This window comes from Rousettus aegyptiacus, unplaced genomic scaffold (genome assembly GCF_014176215.1).
Source record: "Rousettus aegyptiacus isolate mRouAeg1 unplaced genomic scaffold, mRouAeg1.p scaffold_m13_p_17, whole genome shotgun sequence".
NCBI lineage: Eukaryota > Metazoa > Chordata > Mammalia > Chiroptera > Pteropodidae > Rousettus > Rousettus aegyptiacus.
Window position 1 is genome coordinate 39,690,630 of NW_023416292.1, and position 25,332 is coordinate 39,715,961.

Below are 25,332 nucleotides of genomic sequence, written 5' to 3' on the forward strand. Positions count from 1 at the left end.
TTTTTCAAATGAAGAACCTTTAAGCTTAGAAAAATTAGGTGGTTTTCTGAAGTTACACATTTATTTCAGTCACAGTTAATTTATGACCGAGGACGAGATGTGATTTCCAGCTCTATTAGAAATTTTTTCAAACACCGTTTAAATTGAATAATTAAATCTTTCCATAACAATTTTAATTGTATGTTTTACCATATATTAAGTCTTTGAAAATAAATGTCCTTTGCACAGTGTCTAGATAAGAACTAATATTAGCATATTATTCCACAGTTTGAATAACTTTTTACATGTTATTTGATCCTTATAACCCTATGAGTAGGAAGGACAGTATTTTGTCACTATTCCTACTGCAGAGATAAAGACTTAGAAATAGTTACGTCACACAGCTAACAAGTTGTAGAACCAGAATTCAAAACTAGATTTTCTCAGCATCAGATTTGGAGTTGGACTCACTTAAATGAACCGTACAGCCAGTCTGGAAGCAAACTGGAACCAAGCAAGCTTCTTGGTTGTGTGATGGTTAAGTGGGGCAGGGGGCCACTTAGGGGAAAAGGAGGAGGCTAGAGAAAAGGCCCTTATCCTTGAACTCTATAGTGAGGGAACCAACAGCGGGCAGAGTAGGGGAGGAGGTTTTGATAAATGGCCGGAGTATACCATGTGGGAATGTCACTGGCACGTGGAACCCAGACCTCGGTTCGAGTTTCTCTTTCATTACTATAACTAGCTGTGTGACCTCAAGTCAGTTGATGTTGCTGAGCTTCGGTGGTTTCATCCGTTAAGATAATAATATATTAACCTTGTGAACCCTGCTCTGACTGTGCAGCAGTCTTTTTTTTTTTTTTTTTTTTTTTTGGCTTCCTACCGGGTGCTTTGTATTTTAGTATTTTAGGCTACATAGCTAAATCATGAACTGGTGACATATGTTCCTGTACTACATGCAGAAATACTAGAAGCCTACTACTGAAAGGGCCTCAGGAAGACACCAGCTGCTGTGGGCCAGAGAACTTTTATTGCCTTTTTTGTGACAGATTTGATCCCCAACCCACCCTCAGGTCTGCTCTCGCTTTTTATCTTGGTTGTTATCTCTGAAATAGTAGTCAGTGAATTGTTCCATCATTAATTAATATTTTTATCTTTTCTAGTTGTATAAGTTTGGAGAGACGGTGTCTATTGTTTTTTGGACAGACACTTGGAGACCAGAAAGCTTCTTTGACAAAGTGAAGAAGAACAGACAAAATGGCATGCACACGTTATGCCTGTTAGGTAAGGGCTTGGGAGTTTCCTCAGAGTCACGATATGGAGGTGTCGTATTATTCTCATAGCTGGGACCGCTATCTTTGTAAACTGCGATGATGGTACTGACAGAGCATCAGAAAGACACGGGCCGCGTTGTCCAGCAGAGGCCCTGGAATTGTACTGGGAATTCACATTCACTTTCAGTTTCTGTCTAACCATGTCTGTTGTAAAAATACTGGTATCAAAGCTTTAAACTGTGACTGAGGAACAGAACAGCTTACTGGCATCTTTGATAACTTTGTAACTATCCTTATGCTTCAAATCGGAAGACAAATCCACATGCTCCTGCTTGGTCGCTAGAGACTATTGTGAACAATCCTGACCTTTGCCTTCACTTTTATCAGATAGAAGTAACCCCTCCTTGCCTCATGGAGCTTAGAGCAGTATATCATAAACTGTGATGAAGGACCAGGTGTTGTTCTTTTTATATATATTAATTTTTTTCATTTCTAGTCTTTTGTATCTATGTCAAGTTATTATAAATATTTGTAAACACTATTCTCACTCTGGTAATTACCTCATCATTCACCCGTAATAAAGTGGCATCGTCCTCCAATCACACATCGAATCACACTGTTGTGACACTGCGTGGAGTCATCCCGATGTCTGCCACATAGCACAGGATCAGGGCAGAGAATTGGCGGAGAAGCCATGATCTTGGCTTCTGTAATAAGAACAGATACTCAGAACATTAGAAAAGATTCCTATTTGCCAAAAACATGTAGGTTATTTGTGTAATATAGCCAATTCTCTGTTATTCAAGAATATATCATTTGTGCATTATCAGAATTTCAATCGGTATATCTCTTTTAATAGAAAAGGTTATAGAAAAGTTTTCCTAATGGCTTGTGTTTCTTATGGAGTAAAAATGAGAAATTAAGAGAAATTAAGGGATTAGCAAGCTAGTACACTTGGGTCAAGCTCAGCCTACTACCTGTTTTGTAGATGAAATGTAATTGGAACACAGCCATGTTACTTCACCGATGTATCATCCGTGACTACTTTCATGCTACAGTTACAGCAATAAGTAGTTGTGACAGAAACCTATGGCCCTCAGAACCTAAAATAGTTATTATCTGGCCCTTTGCAGAAGAAATTAGCTGACTCCTTACTTAAAGTGAAATTTTACCTTATCAAATGTGGTATACCTATATCCCCCAGCGATTCTCTTTCTCTTTACATTGTTTTGTTTTTGTTTTGCTTTTTTATGTGTGTGTGTGTGTGTGTGTGTGTGTGTGTGTGTGTATTTTCTTGTCTTTAACACCTTTCTGAATTATTTTATTAACTTGTTGATTTTCTTCCATGCTGGGACTTTGTCTTGCCCCCTGCTTCCTTCCTAATGTCTAGAGATCTGGCACAATGTAGCTGTTCAATAAATATTTATGGAAGTTAATTAGTTGGAGTTTTTTTTTTTAGTTTATTTTCTCAGACGTGGTCTTACTACCCTTTGGCACAGAAAATCTTTAACTTTTGCTAGTTCATTCATTTCCAGCCAGAACACATTCCTTTTTATTCTATTCACATTAACACATAATTAATTCTAAATCTAGATCAGATCACGAATGTTTCTTTAACTTTTTTCTTTTTCTTTTTGATTTATGCCTATACAAGGGGCTCAAACCCCTAGACACAATTAACTGGTATGCTATGTTTTCTTATTTTAGTTTGTCAGTGCAACTTAGTACTTCATTATTAATTAATTAATTAGTTTTCTAGTTTTGTCTTTAGGTTTTTCCTTGTAGAAAGAGACCAGCCTTAACTTTTTTGTAGTTCAAGTATATGCAACTGAGAGATAAAAGAAAATTGAGATTCATCAGAGCTTGGATACATACGTGTGTGTGTGTGTGTGTGTGTGTGTGTGTGTGTGTGTGTGTGTGTTTTACAATGGAACTGAGAAGTTTTAAAACAGAACAGGGAGAGAAAAGTCTTAAGAGGCAGGCTACCTGATAACTTCTACATATAGTCATAAAAAATGGAGGAAGGGGGAAAAAGTAGCATTTCTTCTTTGGGAAGCTTTGGAAAGGCAGTTGGAAAATCAATTTACAGGTATTTATTGAGTGTTTATACTCAATGTGGAGTTGGATTCTTTTGGAACACTAAGGAAGTATTAGACATGGATCCTGCCCTCGGGGTTTTGAAATAGTTGGAACTAACATTCTGTGTACATGGAAGTTTAAAGAACAATTAAATTCTATTGTATGGAGAGGCAGGAAGGACAAACCAGAATTTTGGCTCTTGAACTCTCTAAGAGCTGCCTCTTTTCTTGGCTTTCCTGGGAAAAGACAAACAAAGTTAAACAATATATCTCACTTGCTCCATTAACAAAAGCAGGAACAAGGTGTGAAATATCAAGATATCATGATTCCAAATCCTCAGTCCATAGATCTCATCATTTAGTCATCTGGAATTCTCATTTAAATTAGTATATAGTTATTGAATGCTCGCTATGAGCCAAGCCCTGTAGTGATTAGTGAGAATATACCATGGTAGGAAACCACAGAGAATTTAAAATTTACTTGGTAAGATAAGACTAATACATATGATGTAATTAGACATTAATGAAACATGGCATTAATGTATAGATATTTCAAAGACAAACATTTGAGGAGAAGTCAATAAAGTCTTTTTGAATGAGTTGGGACTTATGCTACTTAAGGGGTGGATAGTTTAAGATGGCCTGGTGGGTGGGTAGTAGTAGAGCCACATGAGCAAATTTATTCAGTAGATATTTATGGAGTATCTACTGGCTACTTTGCATTATACTAGGTTCTGGTTCTAAGATAAATAGGAGAGGGTTACTACATTCTAGCAAGTAGAAGTAGAGAGGAAAAATTATAGCTCGTGCAAAGACAAGGAAACAATATTAAGTCTGGCCTGGCTTGAGATTAATTTTCTTATGTTTAATTACATAGCATTTACCTAAAAAATTCCCACCAGTCCTCTTTTTTAAAATACAGCTTTTAGAGTATATCATTTAAAAAGATTAAAATTTAAAAATATTAAATTATAGACTTTACTATCCCAAATAACATTTTGGAAACTCAATGTGAACTAATAAATATGTTGGATTTTTTAAAATCTTAGAAATATCATTTAAAGGAATCTAAGTTGACTTATACCACCAATTGTGTTGGAGGCCATTTTCAATAACAGATATACATTTTTTTTATAGGTCCAGATAAGTGGAAATATTAAATAATGATATTTCAAACCAGAAAAATACTTGTCACCACTGGTTCCAAGAACAATAGAAATACATATGTGGGATTAATTTTTGCTATATTTTCCAAGCAAACACTTGAGTATCCTTATAAGAAAAACTTTTATACTCACTTGAGAAAGCTGTAGAAGTCTATCAAAAGACCCCTCAGTGGCACTATATTTATTTTTGCAAAAACAAACTTTGGCTGAACCATTTGTTTTCAGCATGTGAAACAGGAAGCAGCTGTTGCGCTTGCTGTTGTATACTGAATTCCTCTGAGGATGTAGTGATTCAGCTTTACCTTTTACCAAATAGTTCAGCTGTGCATCAGTGATTAAAGTGTAAAGAATCAAATATCAGTGACACTTGGACTGTCCGGCTTTACGAGAGCAGACTGTGTGTCCTGGCCCCTGGGGGTCACCGTACCTGGCATCAGTGCTCGGGAAAGCCTTGTTAAAAATGTGACTATTTGGTACTGTTTATTCATAAGTTATTAAGACGTGTCTTACCATTCAAAAGGAAGCAAACATCTCTTTTCAAAATATAGTAAGAATTTTCTTCTGTTTATATTACATGCATTGAAACCTCTAGTGTCTGAAAAATAGGTAAGGATGGTAACTTGACAAAACTTTTCCTTTGAGTCTGTGCAGTTACCAGCTAGTAGAAATGAACAAGATGTTGATTAGCTGTTAGGTGCTGTATATGCCAATATTTATCTGACTCCTTCCTGTTTCTTTTCCAAGAGGAAATTAGATCCTTTCAGGATGGTCTCAGAGCCAATCTCATGTTTGTTTTCTAAATAATTGCCTTGACACAACCACAAGTTTCCATTTTTCTCTGTATTTTCTTTAAAAAGTGTCTATATCCAAGTTCGAGGGAAGACTGTCACAAACTGTCAAGTGAGCATTTTGGAGACTTGAAAAAAATATTTCCCCACCCAAAACTTAGGTTTACACATAGGATTTTGGATAAAACAATTAATTAATTAAAAACTATTTTTTACTTTTTTGCAGATATCAAGGTGAAGGAGCAGTCTTTGGAAAATCTAATCAAGTAAGTCTTACTCTGAGAATGCTTACATCTTTTTTAATTCCTTGAACAATTCAATAAATTCTACTTGAATGACATGAGTTCTAAAGATTGTTGAAAATCAGCTTTCATTAACAGTTAAAAATTAAATACTTCTCATCTTATGATAAGCAGTGTAATGGAGTGGAAACAGCAATAGATTTTATGGATTCGTTAATGAGAATGATGGTTGACACCCAGTAGGCACTCAGTAGATATTTGTGGAATGAATTAATGAATTGGGAGTCAGAAGACATGGGTTTGAGCCCTGAGTCTACTTCTAGTTATAGGCTCTTGGGCAAGTTACTTCTATCTGAGCCTTATTTTTCCCATATGACTAATAAGAATAATAATCCCTTTTTGCTTAGAGAGGCAATGTCCAATGCAATAGCTACTACCCACATGTGACTGATGAGCACTTTAAATATGGCTGATGTAACTGAGGAACTGAATTTATAATTTAATTTTAATTAATTTAAAACTAATACTCAACTCAGTTATTGGAAAACTTTTAAGTACATTTAGAAAATTTCAGTATGTAAATTACAATCATGAATTTTATGAAATCTCAATACAGATCAAGTATTTTCAATGAAAATTTAACATTTGAATCAGGATGCACTATAAGCATAAAATACATACCAGATTATACATACTAGATTTCAAAGACCTAGTACAAAAACAATCTCTTTAATAATTTTTATAGAAGTAAAGGTTGAAATATAATATTTTGGATATATTAGGTTAAATATATAAAATTAATTTTGCCCTCTTTACACTCGTTAATGTGGCTACTAGAAAATTTTAATATAACGTTTGTGGCTTGCATTAAATTTGTATTGGACAATGCTGACTTAGAGAATTGTTTTGAGAGTCAGTAGAATAATCTATACAAGCTGTTGTGTAAGCTGCAAAAGCTGTATTTTTATTATGATCATCGAGCAAATGTGGTAGGTTTTTGAGTCATACAGATGTAAATATATCTTACTCTCCAAGATCTTTAGATATTCACCACTTTAGTTTACTGGAGGAAGTAAAAGTTGGTTTAAACATGTGCAGTAAAATGAACATTGTAGAACCTGATTAGCTGGGATATAGAACAAATTGCCACTTATTTTATTTTTGCCTAAGGTATCACTTTGAATAAAGGTAACTTTGATTTAGACATTTACCTTTAAGTTGTCGGACTTTTATTTCTGCCAATATTTCAGTGAGATCAGAAAGCAGTTGAAGTAGAACAATGAAAAAAGCTTAAGAAACTTAAGATAAATGATCACTGTATCTGTGCTTTTGTGGCTATTGTTTGAAAGCTACAGACAGAATGTAGATGTACTTGAGTATACCTGGTGGGATGCTTGAGGTAAGAATATATAATGTAATTTCATGACTAAGAACAATGGCATCTAGTGTTACAATTACAGAGGAAGGAAGATCTACGAACCTCCTCGGTATATGAGTGTAAACGAAGCAGCCCAGCAACTTCTGGAGATTGTTCAGAATCAAAGAACACGAGGAGAAGAACCAGGTACTCCAGGCCCTACCAGGGTTCTCACCTTCCGCCCCCTGCTGCTTTGAGATGTGTATGTGATACACAGATACACCACCTCCACTGCAGCGAGTCATTGTTTATGCACTGTACTGTTTCTCTTTTGTCCAACTTTAACTTAAATCTCACAGGACAAAAGTTGTACTTAAAGAAAAATAATGGAGTTCTTTCTAGTAAAATCAATACCATTCCAGAAAGTGAGTATTTTTCACAAATTAACTATAAATCAGATTTGAAGTAAATATGTTACTATATAAATGTTTTAATAACGTATAGAGAACTCTATAGTGAGATTTGTCCTTCAAAAATATATTTATTCTGCTTTTTCTCATTCTCAATACGGAGACTAGGGATAGTTTTTTTCAGGATAAAGACAAGAGACTTTATCCTTGTATTCCTAATATGTAGACACGGTGCATGGTATATAATATAATGTTTATTGTTGGTAAATATCATGAGCTTCTGAAATGAACCTGTCATTATATCTGTTATAAGGTGCTGACTGCCTTTGAACACGTATCTCCTGATAGAAAAGATATATAAAGAGATTCTTGAGTGACCATTACTGATTTTATTCTCACTAGCGGGCTTCGTTAAAGCCACAGATCACTCACCCAGCAAGGGTGTTCTGTATCCATCGTGTTGTAGAGCTCCTTGCATGCCTGCATGTCCTCGTGTAAATCATTTGCCCCATTTTGATCATTGTTCAATCGGGACAGCTTGCCCAGCTAACCAGTAAAAACCACAAAAGGGTCAGCCCTTCAGCTGTCACACCAGAGTGCCGTACTAAAGTTTGCTCATGTTGGTTATTTTGAACTTAAAAGTAAAAGTAATCACAATGCCCATTATTTGTTAAGGTCTATGGAGTTTACTAAATACTTTCATAGCTATTACAGCCCATAACCACCATTTAAGAAAGATAGTATTCCATTTTTTAAAAATTAAAAAAAATGAATTTTGTCACATAGCTGACTAGGTGGCCAAGCAGAAACTCAAATTTATGTATTTATCTCATAATCCCATCTTTTTTCTAATATATCTTGGTCAATGTGAACATATCTCAAGTAACTTGTTAAAAATCTAAGCACGTAATAAACATTGTTCACTCAGAATCTATTTAAGAGAAATGCTGTACAGTTGTAGAGTATGGATACAAGTGATTATTTACTAAATCCTAAAAATATAAATTAAGGGAAGCCTTTGTATTCCGAAAGGGTAGAATTGGAAAGTACTTTATATGTCAGGTAGTACAAATAATTTAGAAAAGCCTTAGATTAGATAATTGGTCCATAATGAGTGACTAAGGAGATTTAAGATTTTTGCAGATTCTTTAAATGTACTTTTGGTACTAGTGTTAGTTTTAACATTGGATAGGTTAATGCATTTGCTGAACTGAATGGCGGTATCTTTTTTTTTTTTTTTTTTATTAAATAGCGGTCACTGAGGAGACACTCTGTGTCGGCTTAGCCAGGGTTGGAGCTGAGGACCAGAAAATCGCAGCCGGCACTTTGCAGCAGATGTGTACGGTGGACTTGGGAGGGCCGTTACATTCCTTAGTCATCACGGGAGGCGGTATGCATCCCCTGGAGATGGAGATGCTAAGTCTGTTTTCTATACCAGGAGCTAGCTCAGAATCCCAAAGCATCGATGGACTCTGAACATAGACGTTTTCTATTTCGGACGTTAATTTCCGTCATGTATGTAAGTACATGTATTTGTATAACAAATTGAACAGGTCTTTTGGTTTACCTAATAAGTATAGAACAAGTGACTAAGAAGAAAGATGTCGACTCAACAGTGTTGGTTTCCTATGGCAATGAGTTTTTTCCCTCTGATATCATCAGTCGTTGCTGCTATTTTGGCAGTTGTTCAGGATGTACACATATGGAGCAGACCAAGCGGGAAAACTTGTAACATATGTAAACAGTCATTTAAAAGCAGTTTTTCTTTATGAGAGCAGTCAGTACAAGGTGGAATTTTTTTCTTTCTTAAAAAGTCAGCTGTCCTGACTGCAAGGTGAGTTGTCCTGACAGTGGTTGGTATTAGTGCATATAAGCAGAGGTGGGAAGACGAAGTCCTGCTTACTTAAATCTCATCCGAGCCCATGCCACAAAATGACATCATCCCCAATTGCCTCGTCTTATTCGGCTGACATCCTAATTATGTAGCTCTCATTCTGCTGTAATTTGGAGGCTATATAATTGTTGAATTATAAATGTTCAGCCAGCCATGTACAGTTCTTTGGATTTAAATAGCAACTTTCACATCCAAGCTGACAAATGGAAAACTTGCTGACTACAAAATAAAGTTTAAAAAATTTGTTTGGAAACAACAATGAATTAGTCAAGATTCATCATGTCACTTAACTCAGTTAATATGCTACTGTGTAGATGAAAAATACATTCTTCTTACTATTTGCAAATAACACTCTATTTATTATAGTTCTTGACCATAGAGTTTTATTCTTTTCATAACAAATAGCTTTGTTACCTACTAGTTGAATTGGTCTGAATATTTCCAGGGCCTAATCAAATTGTCTGACCTCTTTGTTCAGTAAATTTGTTGTAATTTGAACAAACACTTCTCTACTTTCTGGGAGCATCAATTAGCAGGCGATAATTTTGACTTATTTCATTCGAGTTAAAAAGTATTTTAATATATATGAAACATTCCATTTTCAATCTATTGGACCAAAAAAAAAAAAAAAAGGGAGGGCGCTAAGGACATTTAAATACCAGTTCTGTGTTGTTTTCCTCTGAGGCATTAAACTAAACATTTAAAAATTATAAAATGAAGGACTTCTGGTTTTGGTAATGGTGGAAAAGCTTATAATGTTCAAACCCTCCCAATTATAAACTTTGGACAAAATATAATAGCTGTATAAAGGCACTGGGAAGTGACTGAAAGCAGGCCGAGAGCTATTCTCACAAGCTCTCTCCTTCACAGCCGTCCCAGTCTGTCTGGTGAAGGGTACCTAGCACTCTAGAGAAAGTTGCAGTCTTACTGGCTCAAGGGGTTAGAGGAATTAGGGGCTGCTGGAATGGCTGTAAATAGAAGGTTGGAATCCTGGAAATGAGGGGGACCCTGAGGGGGGAGCCCTCCAATCTGTATATTTACTCTTAAATCTTTAGCTAACTCCTGAGCTGTGTACGTGCAGGGAAGACTCCAGTGAACCAAGTGGAAAGCCATGGCCAAAAGGCTGGGAAAGCTGAGCAGAGATCGCTGCTCTCTATTGCAAGGAGACAGAGTTTCGAGTTGGAATTCTGACAAGTTACAAGGCTTAATAAGCACTTTAGGCTTTCCATCAAATCCCTAGAATGGCCATGTATTAGTAGTAAAGATTATGCCCGGAACTAAGGATCTGTGCTAAAACTAAGGACAAAATTTTTAACATAATGTAAAAGCAAGCCTCCAGAAAACCAAGATGATCAGCCGATAACTGCCTGCTAAAACAAGGTTTAACACTGTCAGCATAACATATCAACAATGGCTACAGTACAATATTATAAAGCATGCAAAGAAACAGAAACCTGTGTTTTAAAAAAGCACATAATAGGAGGAGACCCTAACACAACACAGGTATAGGAATTAACAGACAGGATTTTAAAGCACCATAGAACTATAAGGATGAAAAGAATAGGTGATTGGAATGAATGAGTGAATTAGTGAATATAGATGAATGGTCTTAGCAGAGAAATGGAAAACGACCAACCAAAAAACCCAGATGGTTGGACTTAACAGCAAGCCGAGTGGAGACGTCAGATGAATAGAAATTATCCTGAGGAATAAAAGATGGGAGGGAAGAAAGAAGCACAGAGCCTCAGTGCCTTCGTTGCAGGATACGCAGAGAGACGGGACACCGAGGCAGTAAGCGGGAAGAAGCGTTCACTGGTGCTGGCACCGCTCCGCGGATTCACATCCCAAGGCTGAGCCCCCATCGCAGCGGGGCTTTCTCTTTTATACACTTAAGTGTATTTTGATTGGCTGGCAGGGCGTACAGGAAGTGACTGACCAGGACAAGTGGTCTGTACCGTGTCAGCTGTGACACTGAAAAGTCCCTTACTTATTATTATGGGGTGGGGGGGGGGTGAGCTCAGCATCCGCTACCACGCCATGTGGGCAGTATCAAGCAACTTCACTTGTATGTACAGTAGGTCCTTGAATAATGTCATTTTCTTATAATGTGGATGAAAAAACCTCGGTCCCCGCTGGGGCCACTGTCTGGATTGGCACATTCTCTCCATGTCTGCTGGGGGTTTCCCTAGGTCCCCTAGTTTCCTCCCACATCCCTAAGATGAGCACGTGAGGTTAACGGGCGAGTCTGCACTTTCCCTGGGGGAGTGAGTGTGGGCGACTGTGTGACTGTGCCCTGTGATGGCATGGAAATATTCTGTCGGTATGCTAGGTAGGATCAGATCCAAACATTAGTGATGAGGGTGGTCCTTGGGATTTGTATAGCAGTGTGAGGCTGCTTCCTGAACTGCACCGTCTCCATGACCTCCTCAGTACTTCCTGGATCCTTAGGCTCTTCTTTTTGGTCCTCTGGCCAGAAACTTGTTCTACTCTGTTTCTGTGTCTCATACCTTCATCGTTGGGCCTACCTACATCCTGACCCATATGGAGAGGGATCAGGGGAAAAAGCAACATTTGCTCTATCCTTTTGAAATCCTGACTCTTACATGACTCTCCTTGTGGGTTTCCATGGCCACTAGCCACCAGGACAGGACTACAAGACAATGGGAAGGTTTTGTTCCAACTCATATAACTATAAATGTAGTGACTTTGTCTTATAGAGTGGAATAACAGTCTGATGTAACTTAATGCCTAGGGTGGGAAACAGTGATGGTTAATCAGATAGTCCTTATTTATAATTTCAGAAGTGGTTATATTTTTAAAAGTCTAAGCCAAATGGCAGGGTTCTAACTGCTGTGAAGCTGCACCTAGGCTTACCTGTCAATCTAAATTTTTTGGTTACTTATACCCTTTTAAAATACCATTATGTGGCTACATACAGGAAATCCTTTGGGGAATGCTTTTGATTTTGTATTGTTTTTAATAAAATAATACACAAATGTTGGCTTTAGCAGTGGCCATCTTACGAAGAGTACAGTTCACTTTCGACTGCCTAAACAGTGCCAGTCTCGATGCATTTGACTGTTATCTTACCACTGCCATTGTTACTCCTCTTGGTTATAAGAATTCATCAGATAAAGATGAATTGTTATTTAAATGTCAGTAGCATGTGCTAAACCTGAACTTCATGGTAGATTTTTAAAAGCCTGGAAGTAGAGCTGGAGGAGCCGACATTGTTTAAATGAGTTACAATCCCGTTAAAAGTGTTTTTGTTTTTCTGTATAGAATAAAAAGTACTAAATTGTTGCCATTGTATCTACGTCTATTTTGGTCCTGCTTGCTTCTCCCCATCTTTGCTGTTCCTCTGTTCTTATGAAGTTTGCTTATTCCCATATTATGGGTAATGAGATTAAATAAGGAAAAACATTGTGAGTTTCTGAAGTTGTTCAGAGGAATTCATATTTGATGAGCAATTAAGGAGCCACTCAAGATTCCTCAGCCGGAAGACTGAAACTGGGCTTTAGTATAACACTGTGGCTTCTTGGGGAAAGGAAGCAATAACTCTAGATAAAAGATTGCGTAGTGAAATATCATAGTAAATAACTTGTTTAAACCTGCTCTGGGGGTTGTCAATAGGCCACACTGCAGACTTTAAGGCTAATTCCAGAGAATACAGGAAAGGCAGGGAGCTCCTGGCAGGTGCTCTCCATCCAGAGGGTCAAAGCCCAGTATGCAGAGAGGCCACCAGACGGGAATCAGGAAACCAGGGGTAGGGAAATGTTTTTAAAAAGCCCAGGCAAAGGTCTGATTCAGCAGAAATTGCTTGGACTTCCTGCCATGGCTGGAATTATTTTTGTGGGTGGGGGATAGGAGTGTGGGGGGCAGGGCCTGAAGTAGAGTTGTCTAGAGCTGGGCATGGAATAGATGGGAAGCCTGACCGTTCCTCCAAGTGGCAGCATGCAGTCATCAATGAAGACTGGCATAGGACAGTGGGGATGCAAACAGTAAATGTAAAAGATTTCAGAGGAATTAAGAGAAGGACCTTGTGATGGGAGATTGAGGAAATGGAGATGGCAAAGGCAATGTTTAGATTTCCAAGAATTCTGTAAGGAATTCTGACAAATTGGTAGTTGAGAGATTTGAGTGGGGTAGATGTTACTTTTTCTCTTTGTTGAATTTGAGGTGCTGGCAAATTCTGCCATGGATGTGACAAGCAAGCCAGCCACTGATGGCCTTTGATTACAAAATAGGGGTGAAGCCACTTTACTAGGCGCTATGGAAATGGTGAGGAAGTGTAAGAAGCACATGGAGACCACATTAAGATATCTGACAACGGACACCAAGGATAAAGCCAATATTGTGTGGCAGAGCTTAATACCACAGAGGCTGCTTTGCTAAGAATATGCTTGAGAAGGTGGGATGAGTGGGATCTGGGGTTTTGTGGAAAATTTACTTTGAAAAAGTATTGCTCCTGATTTAGAGGGAAAAAAATTGGGAGGATAATTGGGGGCTCACATCATATGCTTTTGACCTTCATTTCCTATAAGCCCCGGCATCTATAGAGAATGAGGTTCGAGGATAATTTGGGGTTAATGGAAGTATCTGGAAATAAATACTGAGACATGGTTATGAGGCAAAAATGAACAAGAGCCACAACAAGGATCTGCACGATGTTAAGACATTTCCAGTTTCCTAGTATCTCCTCTCTCCGATGAATTTTGCTATTTCCTGGCCTGAGACCTATTTCTTCCCTTTCATTCCTTAAGTCCTCTGGACTCTATTCCAGTAACTGTTAAGTTCATGATGTTTTTTGGTTCATCAAACAGACATTACAATTCAGGTAAAGATTTTTAGGAACTTTTATTGGAAGAATTTTGATACAATTGTTTATTCTTTTTAGGTACATCTGAGTTAAACAAAATATGTACAAGAATGTCTTCAAGTAGCAAAAAGTGAAGTATACATTACAAATTTTGTTGTATTGTACTTAGGCGGATCATAATTGTTCACTTTTGCATATGCAAACCAAATTACAAATGGTCTTCAAAATTTTACATTCCACCCTAGCCTTGTAATCAAACCTTTGTTTAGAAACGTTTTGATGCCACATCTTCACCAAAGGAATCAAACCCAAATGCAAACTTGGCCATGTGTTTAGAAACCATTAAAGACAGGGAGGTAAAGTGTTGTAGGGTGTTGAGAATACACTAAGAAGGGATTTGGCAAATTTTCATTCACAGTATTTCTGATATAAAAGGTCCATTTTGTTAATTATCAAACTCACAAAGTTTGGGCAAAATATCGCTGGATTTGCTATTAGAGGAAGCAATGGGGTTATGAGGCAAACTCTTGGCAGGGAAACGTCTCGTTCAAAGTAGAATCTTCACTGAGCCTAACCGATGCATGATATATGACACAAACAAAACTCAAAAACTAAAATTCAGAATAAAGCTTTATTTCCACTATTAAAAAGGGCAAGTTTTACTGTGGCAGCCGCAATGAAAAGAGAAGAAAAGTGAAGAAATACAGAGAAGCTCTACTAAGAGGAGAAAGGAAAAAAGGTAACTAATCTGGGAATATTTAAATCACTAAAGACATGTTGTATTTTTATAGAAGCACCTTCAAGATACACCTCGGAAAGTTTGGGATGACACATCAACACATCTGGGATAAATGAAATAGAAGACACGTCATACATAAATCTTTTACGTAATATGAATACGGCAACTTTCCATAAAAAACAAAGATGTATTTTCTCATTTGGCGATACGAAATATAAAAATTCAAGTGACCCAGGTTCCAGTCCCAGTTCTGCCAAATTCCTGTCCAACAGCATGCAAAATGAATAACATCTCTGTAATTCTACTGTTTTAAGATGAATGAACAGCTCACTGGGCTACTTGAAAAAAAAAAAAATGGCCCAAGTGAATGTCAAGTCACTTACTTGTGCAAAAATGCCAAAAACAAACAAACCAAAAAAAAAAAACCCTAAAAAACTAAAAAGCTATGTTTTGTAATAAACACTAAATTATAGGTTTAGCCTGTCTTCAGGCAAACCCTTACTGTTGTATCCATAACTCAACATTTACTGAGCAGTTAAGTATAAATTCATGCTAAGTTTGGGGATAATAAAATGTATTAGACATTCTTTTTTTATAGACTTCCAATATTATGATCAAAATTACAAATACTAAGTTTTCAAAGCTATGGGAAGAGTTCAAAGTTAAATATTATTAAATTTAAGCATAGGTTACTACTAATTATGAAACAGATTTCTTCCTTTAAAAGGTGTCTATCTATGGCCATGCCGCCCTGAACATGCCTGATCGCAGAAGCTAAGCAGGGTTGGGTCTGGTTAGTACTTGGATGGGATTCCACTTAGGAATACCAGGTGGTGTAAGCGTTTAAAAAAAAAAAAAGTGAAAAGGTGTCTATGTTGTAAATCAGCTCCTAGGTATCCCTCTCATGCCACACAAAATTATTTGTACTACTTGAAAGACAATTTCCTAATAACTAAGTTAATGTCTCTTGGCCAGTTCATTTCTCTTGATTCATACTGGCACTAAAATCTCTCTTCTGGTCAGTCCCTTTTAAAAAGTTTACCGTGAGTGTCAATAAAACTTTTTACTTTTTCTTTTCAAGGTATTAAAAGTGCTTAAAGGAAGCCTGATTGCTCTTTTTTAGCCTACAATTTAAGTTCAATGGCAAAGGTAGAAAATCAGCATTAGGGTAGAAAGAAGTAATGAGTCTAAACAATGTGTACATATCAGCTAATTTTGTGATGGTGATTGTTCACTGATGTTATAGGAAAGTCTGTTTAGATCTGCTACGACTTCTTGGGTCTTTAACTCATTGTAGAATGATGACACACAAAAAATAAAGCAATCCAAAAAAAAGCCCTGGATTCAGAGTCTGTGCTCTACCACTGCTATCCCAAGTAAAGTCATTTAAATTCTTTCACAACAGCTTTCTCATCTGTAAAATGGGGTTAAGAATTCCTTCCTCACAGGGATGTTTGGAGAATCAGAAAATATATTTGAAAATGTCAACCATAAAATCATGCAAAAGTCTTTATAGAAATGTGAGAATTTCAAATGTGATAACATGAAAAATGCCAAAGAGTCTGACACATGAACACTTAATAACGGTTAAACCCTACCTTTCTGTTTATAATTTGTAGTTAGAAAATGGTTAAACATAAACCAATGACTGTCTTGAAACAATCTTCCATTCATAAAACTTTTAAACACTGTTCTTTAAAGAAGAAAATAAATTTTTTTTTTTTTTTTTTGCTGAAGTTCTTATGAATTGGAAAATCATTTCTTTTCTGAGGATGATGACAAAGAAAAAAAACTTTCTTAAGGTAATGCTTTTACGAGGAGTTGAAAGTAGCAGTTTAGCATTTGGGAATCTGATAAGACTTCAAAATTTTACCATACTAAATGAAAAGATTTGTTCAATACAACATTTAATGCCCAATTTTGTGTGGCTCCGAGAATAATGTTAAAAAGTTCAAAAGCTCTCCAGTGACTAAAAACTAAAGCAGCAAGACTGAAATGACATGACCTGTGAATTACCCTGGTTTCTAAAAAGTGCCAGAGTTCACAGAATATATACAAAATAAACTAAGCAATCCTTATATTGGATTTAGCCTCGGGCAAAATAACAGAAAAAATCACTCACGAGTTAATAGTATCCACTGCACAGATGTCATCAATTTTGTAAAAATCAGGAACTGGTTTCAGAAGAGTAAAAAAGTAAAAAAGAGTAAAAACATTAATTATATCTTCCATAAAGAATACTATGGAAATAATATTCTAAACCTCATAATTAGATATGAAAAATAAGACAATAAAACTCCATTTATAAAGTGCGTTAATGTACCAAAAATGGAGGTCAGGTGTCCTTATTTACAAATGTGTTTTGTCACATTTACAGAAAGGCAAATATTACACTGGAGAGGCAGCATAGTAAAGTAGAAAGAACTCTCGACTTGGAGTCAGAAAACCTGGATTCTAGTCTTGGCTTTGCCGCTACTGATCTCTGTGACCTTGAGTAAATGACAGTTTTTAGGGGGCTTCAATTTTCTCATCTGTAATAAATGAGAGGTAGAACAAGACTGCTTCGAAGGACAGTCCCCTTACATGTAAAATTCTATGTTAAGCAATGGAATATTTTTGTTCATAAATCCCAGCATTATAGAAGAGGATGCTACCATATTATTAATCTATAAATTTGATTATAGCATGTAAAAACGTTAGAGAACTCTGACCAACCGCATTTGTAGTCAATGATCTGGCTGCTTTAAAAGTGCACAAAAATCACAGTATTCTGGTTCCTGGCATATATGTGCAGAATGCTGAAGCATTTGCTACGAGGGAAATAATGCCAGCATGGTACCACTTCCTGATACACTTCTGCAGGAAATGGGGACGATGGCGCAGAGAACACTGAGCCACAGATGAACAAGATGCTGTCCTTCATAATGGCACACAGGAGTCAGCAAAGAAGGGAGCCGTACCTAGGTTAAGCCCTTCAACTTGATTAACACAATAGATTTAGAAACACAACTAGTATAGGTATGTTTCTGCTTGGGGAAGCTTACTTGGTAGGTAACCCTTTCCTGAACAATACAAATTTGTTCACCAGAGAATATTTTGGCTTTGAAGATATTAGCAAAGTCATACTCAGATATTCAGAGATTTCCCCCAAAGGTTAGCCCTATAATAGAGACATTCTAAAATTATAATACTAATCAAAGTAGTATTTCTCAGTGAAATTATCTAATTTAGCAATACATCCGTGCCAAGAACACACTGATAAGACAAAGTAATTCCCAAGGGTGAAAAAAAAAAAGTTGCTTTTTCTCACTAATTTTTTACTGCTGCACACACAGCTTTAAAGACATTTAATTAAAGCATAAATGTTACTGCCAACCTGCCAAACAGTATGAGCTGGCAACCTCTGGTAGCACGTGCAAAATTAGAGTTTCATATCACTCTAATAAGATTAACATTCGATCCCTTATCAGAGGGGAAAAAAAAAATCCTCATGCACTTGTGTATTGAGAGTATAGTTAAAATGATACATATTTTGACAAAAACTTCGCTTGGAATGGAGGGCTCAGCGAAAGGTAGAATTGGAACTTCAAAACGCACTGGTAAATTTTCCAGGTCAGTGCAAACATGATCTCCATATGTGAAATATCAATACAATTATACATAATTAGTTTTTAAAGGCACACATCCCAAATCTCTCTGCTTTCATTTAGATCTGTCATTTTCCATAACATGCCCAAACCCAGTGAAGTGCCCCAGCTTTGACTAGGCAGTAAATGCAAACTTCCAAATTCTTCTCACACTTACAGCGAAGACACAGTACCATTTAAAAGGGCATTTCCTTTCATACTTCCCTTCCTAAAACATTTCAATAATTGTTTCAGTTACACACATTCTACTGCAGGAATTCTTAGCTTAAGAACTGTCTGGCAGTAGGTAAAAGTATTTTAAAAATACTACTTAATCTACAAAAAAGGAGACTATCAAAAAGGACATTATCGAGGCAATCTGTAGGAGTTAATAAAAGTATAAAGAAAGGAGTCTTTTTTTCCTAATATAGTATAGTTCGTAAATTGTGGGTCAGAAGAGATACTCTAAAACTTAGACAAAATCAACAGCAATGTCTGCCACATCAGTGAAAAAGCGCTTATTATCTACATGCTAAACAATTACTTCCATTCTGCAGTTTTATTCCTTCTCAACAATTTCAATTTTTTTTAAGTTGAAAGGAAATCTACATTGTGATAAAATGAAGTACAGTGAGAAGACGTCTATCCAGATCAATATTTCCTCAGAAAACACAATATTTATTTAAGTAGACTGTTCAAGCACTTGTCATCTCAAATTGTAATTTTATTTTTCAAATACGCAAGAACCTAGAAATCAACATATTTTCTAACCTCTGAGATACCTGTGTTAAGAAGAGTTATATATTACCGCATTTGATCTGTACCTTCAATAGTTCAAATTCATTAAATGCTGCTTTGGGATTCCAAAAGGAATTGTATTTGTGCAACACTTGCACAAGAAAACAGATTATATGACTTGGCACTTGAAGAATGAAAAAGCAAAATGACATCACAACCATATCTGTCTTCATTCCATATTGCCTCTTCCTTTCACTAGTAAAATCCACAAAAATTGCAAGGACAGATTAGGAAAGTTTATCATAGACACAGTAGCTTTTATAAAAATTTGGAATTTAGTGAATGTTTTAAGGAAGTGAAAACGACTGTCTATGTAACAGATGCATTTGCAGAGTCTTGAAAACACAGTTCACAAAATAATTTAGTGTGATAATTGGATTTGATTTAAAAAGCAAAAAATCCCTTTTATTTTTTGATGAGATAAAATAATAAAAGAAAAATTTTCATATATCTAAACCTATGCTGGAAGTACACAAAAAGACAATCTGTACACATTCCTAACAAGAGTCTTATTTTGTACAGATCACGGAATATCCATTTAAAAAAAAAACACACACACATGACCTTCAATGGTAAATTTCCATGTTGGCAAATGTTTTCTGAGACGAAGGCACTTTGAAAACCCAATATGGTTTGGTTCATAAGTTTGCAAGGTACAAACAATTTTACGAACATATGATTATGCTGAAGAATGTCAACAATTGTGACATTACATATAAAACATTTCCATTTCTTTCTTTCGTTTTTCTTTTTTTTTTTTTTAAATAACACTGGTTTGTGGGAATGAAAGCAGAGGTTTCCAACAGCTTCAGTGAAAACACTTCAGATGATCAGAGGCCCACAATCCGAATTTCTTTCTGGCTAGGGATGAGGGGTGGGCATGAGGACATTTGAAATGGAAAAATAAAAAAAGAAAACAAACAAAAAAAGCAACACCCTGGAACAAAACTAGAAACCTCAGAAATCAAAATGGTTTGGATGAAAGAGCACAAAAGACCAAAGTCTAGAACAGATCATCTTAATTCTGGTTCCTCAGCTATGAATTCCCAGCGGAGTGCACACAGCTACTTGGTCTACTTTGTGCGGGGGAGCTGTAGTGATGATTTCTCTGTTTCAAAAAGCCGGGTACAATGTTTTAGATTGTACAGTACCAGAAAAAGGCGGTCCCCAAAAAAGCATAATTTCTTTTCATTCATTACATGGCCGCAGAGTCAATCTGTACATAAAGCTGTCTCACTCCAGCCTGAAAAGTTTAAAAAAAAAAATCAGAAAATCAAACAAGTCAGTGACAAACTACAGAGTTCAGAAAAGTAGTGAAAAAACAAATCTCATGTTCTTTGAAAATGGAAACAGTTATTATTCCCTTCTGCTCCTGGGAAATAATTGCCTATTTTTTTTTTATCAAAAAGTGCCAGTAATTTTATTTTAGAAATAAATATATTCATAAATTACAGAAAAGTTCTGCATTTACCTCTACAAAGAAAAGCCTTGCTTATCCAAGTGAATTACTATGCTAGAGAACACCACAGTGCTTGACTAGTTGGCTACTAAATTCATAAATCGATCTAGTCTAAATCTTCCCATGATAAATGACCAGTAACTGCTTAACCAAGTGTATCTAACTATTGGTTATTTAATTTCTTTATACTCCTAACTCCTCTGCAATTTTAGTTATAAACTTGCTCCTCAAGGTTGCTGTTCTTAAAACTGCCTCTCCTATATTATCAGTTTTTCTAGATTTGGACAGAGGTGATCACTTCCTCTGTAGGAAACACGCCCCCCACCCCACCCCTGCCCCTGTCTTGCTTCCAGAGAATGCTCACTGGTCACCCTGTTATCTCGCTTATCACTCTTTTTCAATCTCCTCTGCAGGTTTTGCCTCCTATCTTTGAATATTAAACACCTAAAAGCTGGGTCCGAAGATCTTTTCTTTTTCTACACATGTTCCCTAGCCTGGATGACTTCGTCTAGTATCCAGACTTTCAGGACCACTCATAAGCTCACACCTCCCACATCTGTATTCCAGACTGGAACCTAGCTATGCTCTAATGGACAATTCCACCTGGATATCTGACAAGCATCACAACACATCCGAATTGAATTCTATTTCCTCTCCTCAAACCAGTAAGTCCCGTATCTCCTACAGCTCAATTCCATCCTGAACGTTGCGACTAAAGATCTTTCTTTCTCTCACACCCGACCCATTTAGCAAAACTTGTTTGCCTTACTTCAAAATAACGCAAATCCAGAACCTGACCTGTTTCATCACTCCCTTGCTACCACGCTTGCCTAGATTTTGCAGTGGCATCTGATCTAGTTTTCACGCTTCTGCCTTTGCCCTCCTTTAGTCTATTTCCAGTAACTACAGCGATGTCGCCCCATCATTCAAACCCTCTAAAGGCTTATCTTTCTTAGTCCTTACAAGCCAAGAGTCTGTAGGATGGCATACAACGCCCTTCCGTGATCATCAACACAGTCCCTGGTTACCTCTCTGATCTCTTCTGACTCCTTTTCCTTTGTTTACTCTGCTGCAGCCACCCTTGGCCTTTCTGTCTGGAACAATGTTCCTCGAAATAGACACATGACATACTGCCTGCCTCTCTTGTCACACATCTCTATTTAGATGTCAGAAAGACCTATCCTAACCACCCTATATAAAATGCATTTAATTCAATCATCCAACAATTGTTTTCTGTGCATCTACTGTATTCCAGGCATTGTTCTGTCCTCTGGGAATACAACAGTGAACAAAATAGATAAAAAATATCCTTGCCTTCACAGAGTTTATATGCTACCGGGAGCTAGGAAGAAGGGGAGATGATAAACAAGCAAGTAAATAAAGTATGTCAGATGATGCTATATAGGCTATGGGAAAAAAAACAAATCTTGGTAGAAGAGATGGTAAGCACCTCAGCATTCCCAGTCTCGCTGGCCTGTTCTCTTATTTCTAACACTTATCACCTTCTGATATAGTACAATTAATTTGCTGTATTGCTGTCCTTCTCCCATTATAATTAATCTCTCCAAGATAAAGGATTTTGTCTATTTTTCACTGCTGACTCCCAGGACCTCAAGTAGTGACTGGCACACAGTAAATGATCAATAAATATTTGCTGGATGAACTGAAATTCTGCTAATTTCATTCTTTCAAATAAAGTGATTTTTTAAAATTAAAGCGCACAACCAATTAAAGTAAGCATCTTCTTGTCAGCACCACAGAATGAAAAGTAAATTAGAATATTTACGTGAAAGAAAAAAAAACGAATGGGGGATAAAACAGCAACATTACAGTCTTAAATAATTTCTAGGCTCCTCAAAACATTACTTTCTAGCATGGCCTTTTTTCCAGCATCGAATAGGAGGGCTCTGCACAACACTCACGAATGTTTAAGAGGAGTCAGGGGCTACTCTAACGGAATAAAGAGCTGGCTAGACCCTAGAAGCTGACCACCAGCACGGAAAACACTTTAGCTTTTTTGCCTTGTTTAAAAAAAAAAAAAATCCTTGCTGTGGTAAAGTAAAAGCTCTCTGAAAATACATTTAATAGCACCCTCTCCTTAGAGAGGTTTGTGGCAAAAAAAAAAAAAAAAAGACAGAACTTAATATCTGTATGATTTTGAGCTAAAAATTAAAACCAAATATCAGTTTTTCTCATTTTAAGTGTTCATAAATACTAACCCTACTGATTTCACAAAGTTGTTATTTATTCATCTAATATTTGACAAATATTTAATAAATCTTTTTTTTTTTTCAATCTAGATGTAATAAATCCTTGCTACACACCAGGCACTACTGAAAAGACCATGTGTGAAAATATGAGAAAGGATTTCATATGCTAAAAAAGGCTATAAAATCAAATTATTATGATTGATTACAATTGTTATGTTATTTACTCAACCCAGATGGCCCCTGAAATAACTATACTTAGGAACTCTTCTGTGAAATTCTTATATATCTAACCTTAAGAGAAAACTATTGCCCAAATAAACTGGCTTAATTTCTTTTCTAACAGAATTGTTAATGACAGTAAAGTGGGCAAAATAAGTTGGGCTCCTGTTATTATCTCTGCCACTTTTCTAATCCCCAGCCCGTACAGAGGATGGTAATAAGAAATGAGGTAGCCCAAGGCAATAAAAAAGAAAGGAGAAAAACAGAGGCTAGGCAAATTGGTCTTTGCATAGTCATGAGTTAATTGCTGCCCAAGCTATATCTTTCCCCTGAGGGGCTAGAGCTTTATACAAAAACTCAGACTAACAAGAAAAGTCATTTTGCTTCATCCACCTGTCCTGATGGGGAGAGACTCAAGTTTTCCAGCTTACCATTTTCCTTTCTTAATTTCCCTCAAAGTACATGTCAGTGATACTTTAATTTAAAAAACAAACAAACAAAACAAAACAAAACAAAAAACAAAGAAAAGAAATTTCCTTCAAAGTAGAGAGAAAGGGGGAATCTCCAAAGAATCCTACAGTCAGTCATGTACTCCTCGAATGCAAACAAGGTTTTCTATACAGTTCATACACTGCCAAGACATAACAAATATCCAGCCCATCAAAACAGTGCTTGCTCCCATGAAATATTTTACCACTGAGATGACACTAGAAGTCAGAGGACAGCTGAGGGATTGACCTTAAAAAGTAAACACCACATAATACGCATTATGTCTTACATTGTGAGAATAATGTATAAACAATAATTCAGTTGTCTTTTTTTTTTTAATTGGAAAGATAGCTAGTTATTTTTAACACCTATGCTACTAAGAAAATAATGTAACCTGGTGTCATAGACTTGGAATATCCTCAATAAACAGTCATTGTTGTAGACAGGAAAACAAGCCATAAGAAAAAACTTGGAAAAATAAACAGGACTATGGCTATAGAAAATTATTGGTTTGTTTATATTCTCTACCAATTCTCAAAAATTACTTTCGACTTTAGTTTTTGACTAAATCTATATTATTAATCTTTATCTTTTTAAAATGAAGTCTTGAAAAACTCTTATTCTTCCATGTGAAAACTAAATCATCTCAGAATTAATGAAATAGTGAGTGAATATGACAAAATTACAAGTCATGAACAATAATAACCTGGGTCTGGGTTCCTTTTCCCATCAATTGAGGATACCAGCACCTGTCTTGAGAGGATAGATTAATATGCCAGGTACCTATCAGAGGGCCTGGCACATGGCGGGCGCTCAGTACAGGCTAGCTGCAGCTGCTGTTACCACCATCAACCAACGAATGAACGCTTAAACCTGTGGATTTCTTAAGAACAACTCTCGGGGTCTGTTGGCCTCACATCCTATGACTGTTCACTCCAGCCTCCTTAGAAGGTTGGATTCGGGTGGCCACCCAGTACATGTGACGATGACAGAAAATGGAAAGATGCATATGGAAAAAAGGCAGACTTCCAAGCAAAGTCAATACTTACAAAAGATTAAAACCCCCTACGACTAGGAAAATAAATGGAAAGGGTGGGAAAATAGCTAGCCACCTGGAAAGGGATAGATAGCTTCTCCCACTCCCTACTCTTGCCCTCCAGCAGGCACAAGTCTGGTCAGACAGAAAGGGATTATTATGAAGGCAGGAGAATGGTGGAGGTGGATGTTTCTGAAACGTAGGGAGCTCCCATTTGGGCTTGTGAGGAGGCTTTTGGGTTCCTTCCTGGGTATCAGTGTTAACTTCTATTTTGAGGCGAGAGAACAGAGCACAAAAAGCTGAAGCAGGAAGCTGGGGGTTTAGGACTTAAGAAGTATAACAGAAACAGGCAGAAGGGGAGAAAAGATGGAAGAAATCAAGGTGTAAATTCTATCAGGGAGTAAATGGTATGCATTAGGCTCGATCATCTTTTTTGCCTTGTGGAACTGAGGAGGGTAGTAAACCCCAAGCATATTCTAGATTGTCCTTCAGACATTATTTCTAACAAAAGTGTATTTTTAAAAAATTGACAGATGATATCAGCCAGTTTAAAACAAAACATAAAACGTTAATTTGCCTTCCTAATCCAGTGTCCCACTTTCTCTTCCTATTCATATACTAAACATAAAAATAGATTTCCATTTCATCGATTCTCAAATGATAACTCATTTTTTAAAAGTTCAAGGGAGAAAGAACGAGGGGACTTTTCTATCCCAACAAAAAAACCTTACAGTTTGAGAACTGGATTATCA

At 36.6% G+C, this 25,332-nt stretch overlaps 2 protein-coding genes across 3 annotated transcripts in view; one reads left to right on the forward strand and one right to left on the reverse strand.

Moving 5' to 3' along the window:
* The window catches only part of DPH5 (diphthamide biosynthesis 5), a 29,067-nt gene extending 16,570 nt beyond the window's left edge, over nt 1-12,497 (forward strand). For both annotated transcript variants that reach the window (XM_016133544.2, XM_016133545.2), the window contains exons 5-8: nt 1,140-1,260; nt 5,509-5,548; nt 6,985-7,088; nt 8,544-12,497. In XM_016133544.2, the coding sequence (XP_015989030.1) occupies nt 1,140-1,260; nt 5,509-5,548; nt 6,985-7,088; nt 8,544-8,767 (489 nt within the window). In that variant the 3' untranslated portion in view covers nt 8,768-12,497. The remainder of the gene's footprint in view (nt 1-1,139; nt 1,261-5,508; nt 5,549-6,984; nt 7,089-8,543) is intronic.
* A 6,517-nt stretch (nt 12,498-19,014) lies between these two features.
* Nucleotides 19,015-25,332, reverse strand: part of SLC30A7 (solute carrier family 30 member 7) — a 51,697-nt gene continuing 45,379 nt past the window's right edge. Inside the window, exon 11 of the mRNA XM_016133543.2 lies at nt 19,015-20,410. Within this exon, the coding sequence (XP_015989029.2) occupies nt 20,363-20,410 (48 nt within the window). The 3' untranslated portion in view covers nt 19,015-20,362. The remainder of the gene's footprint in view (nt 20,411-25,332) is intronic.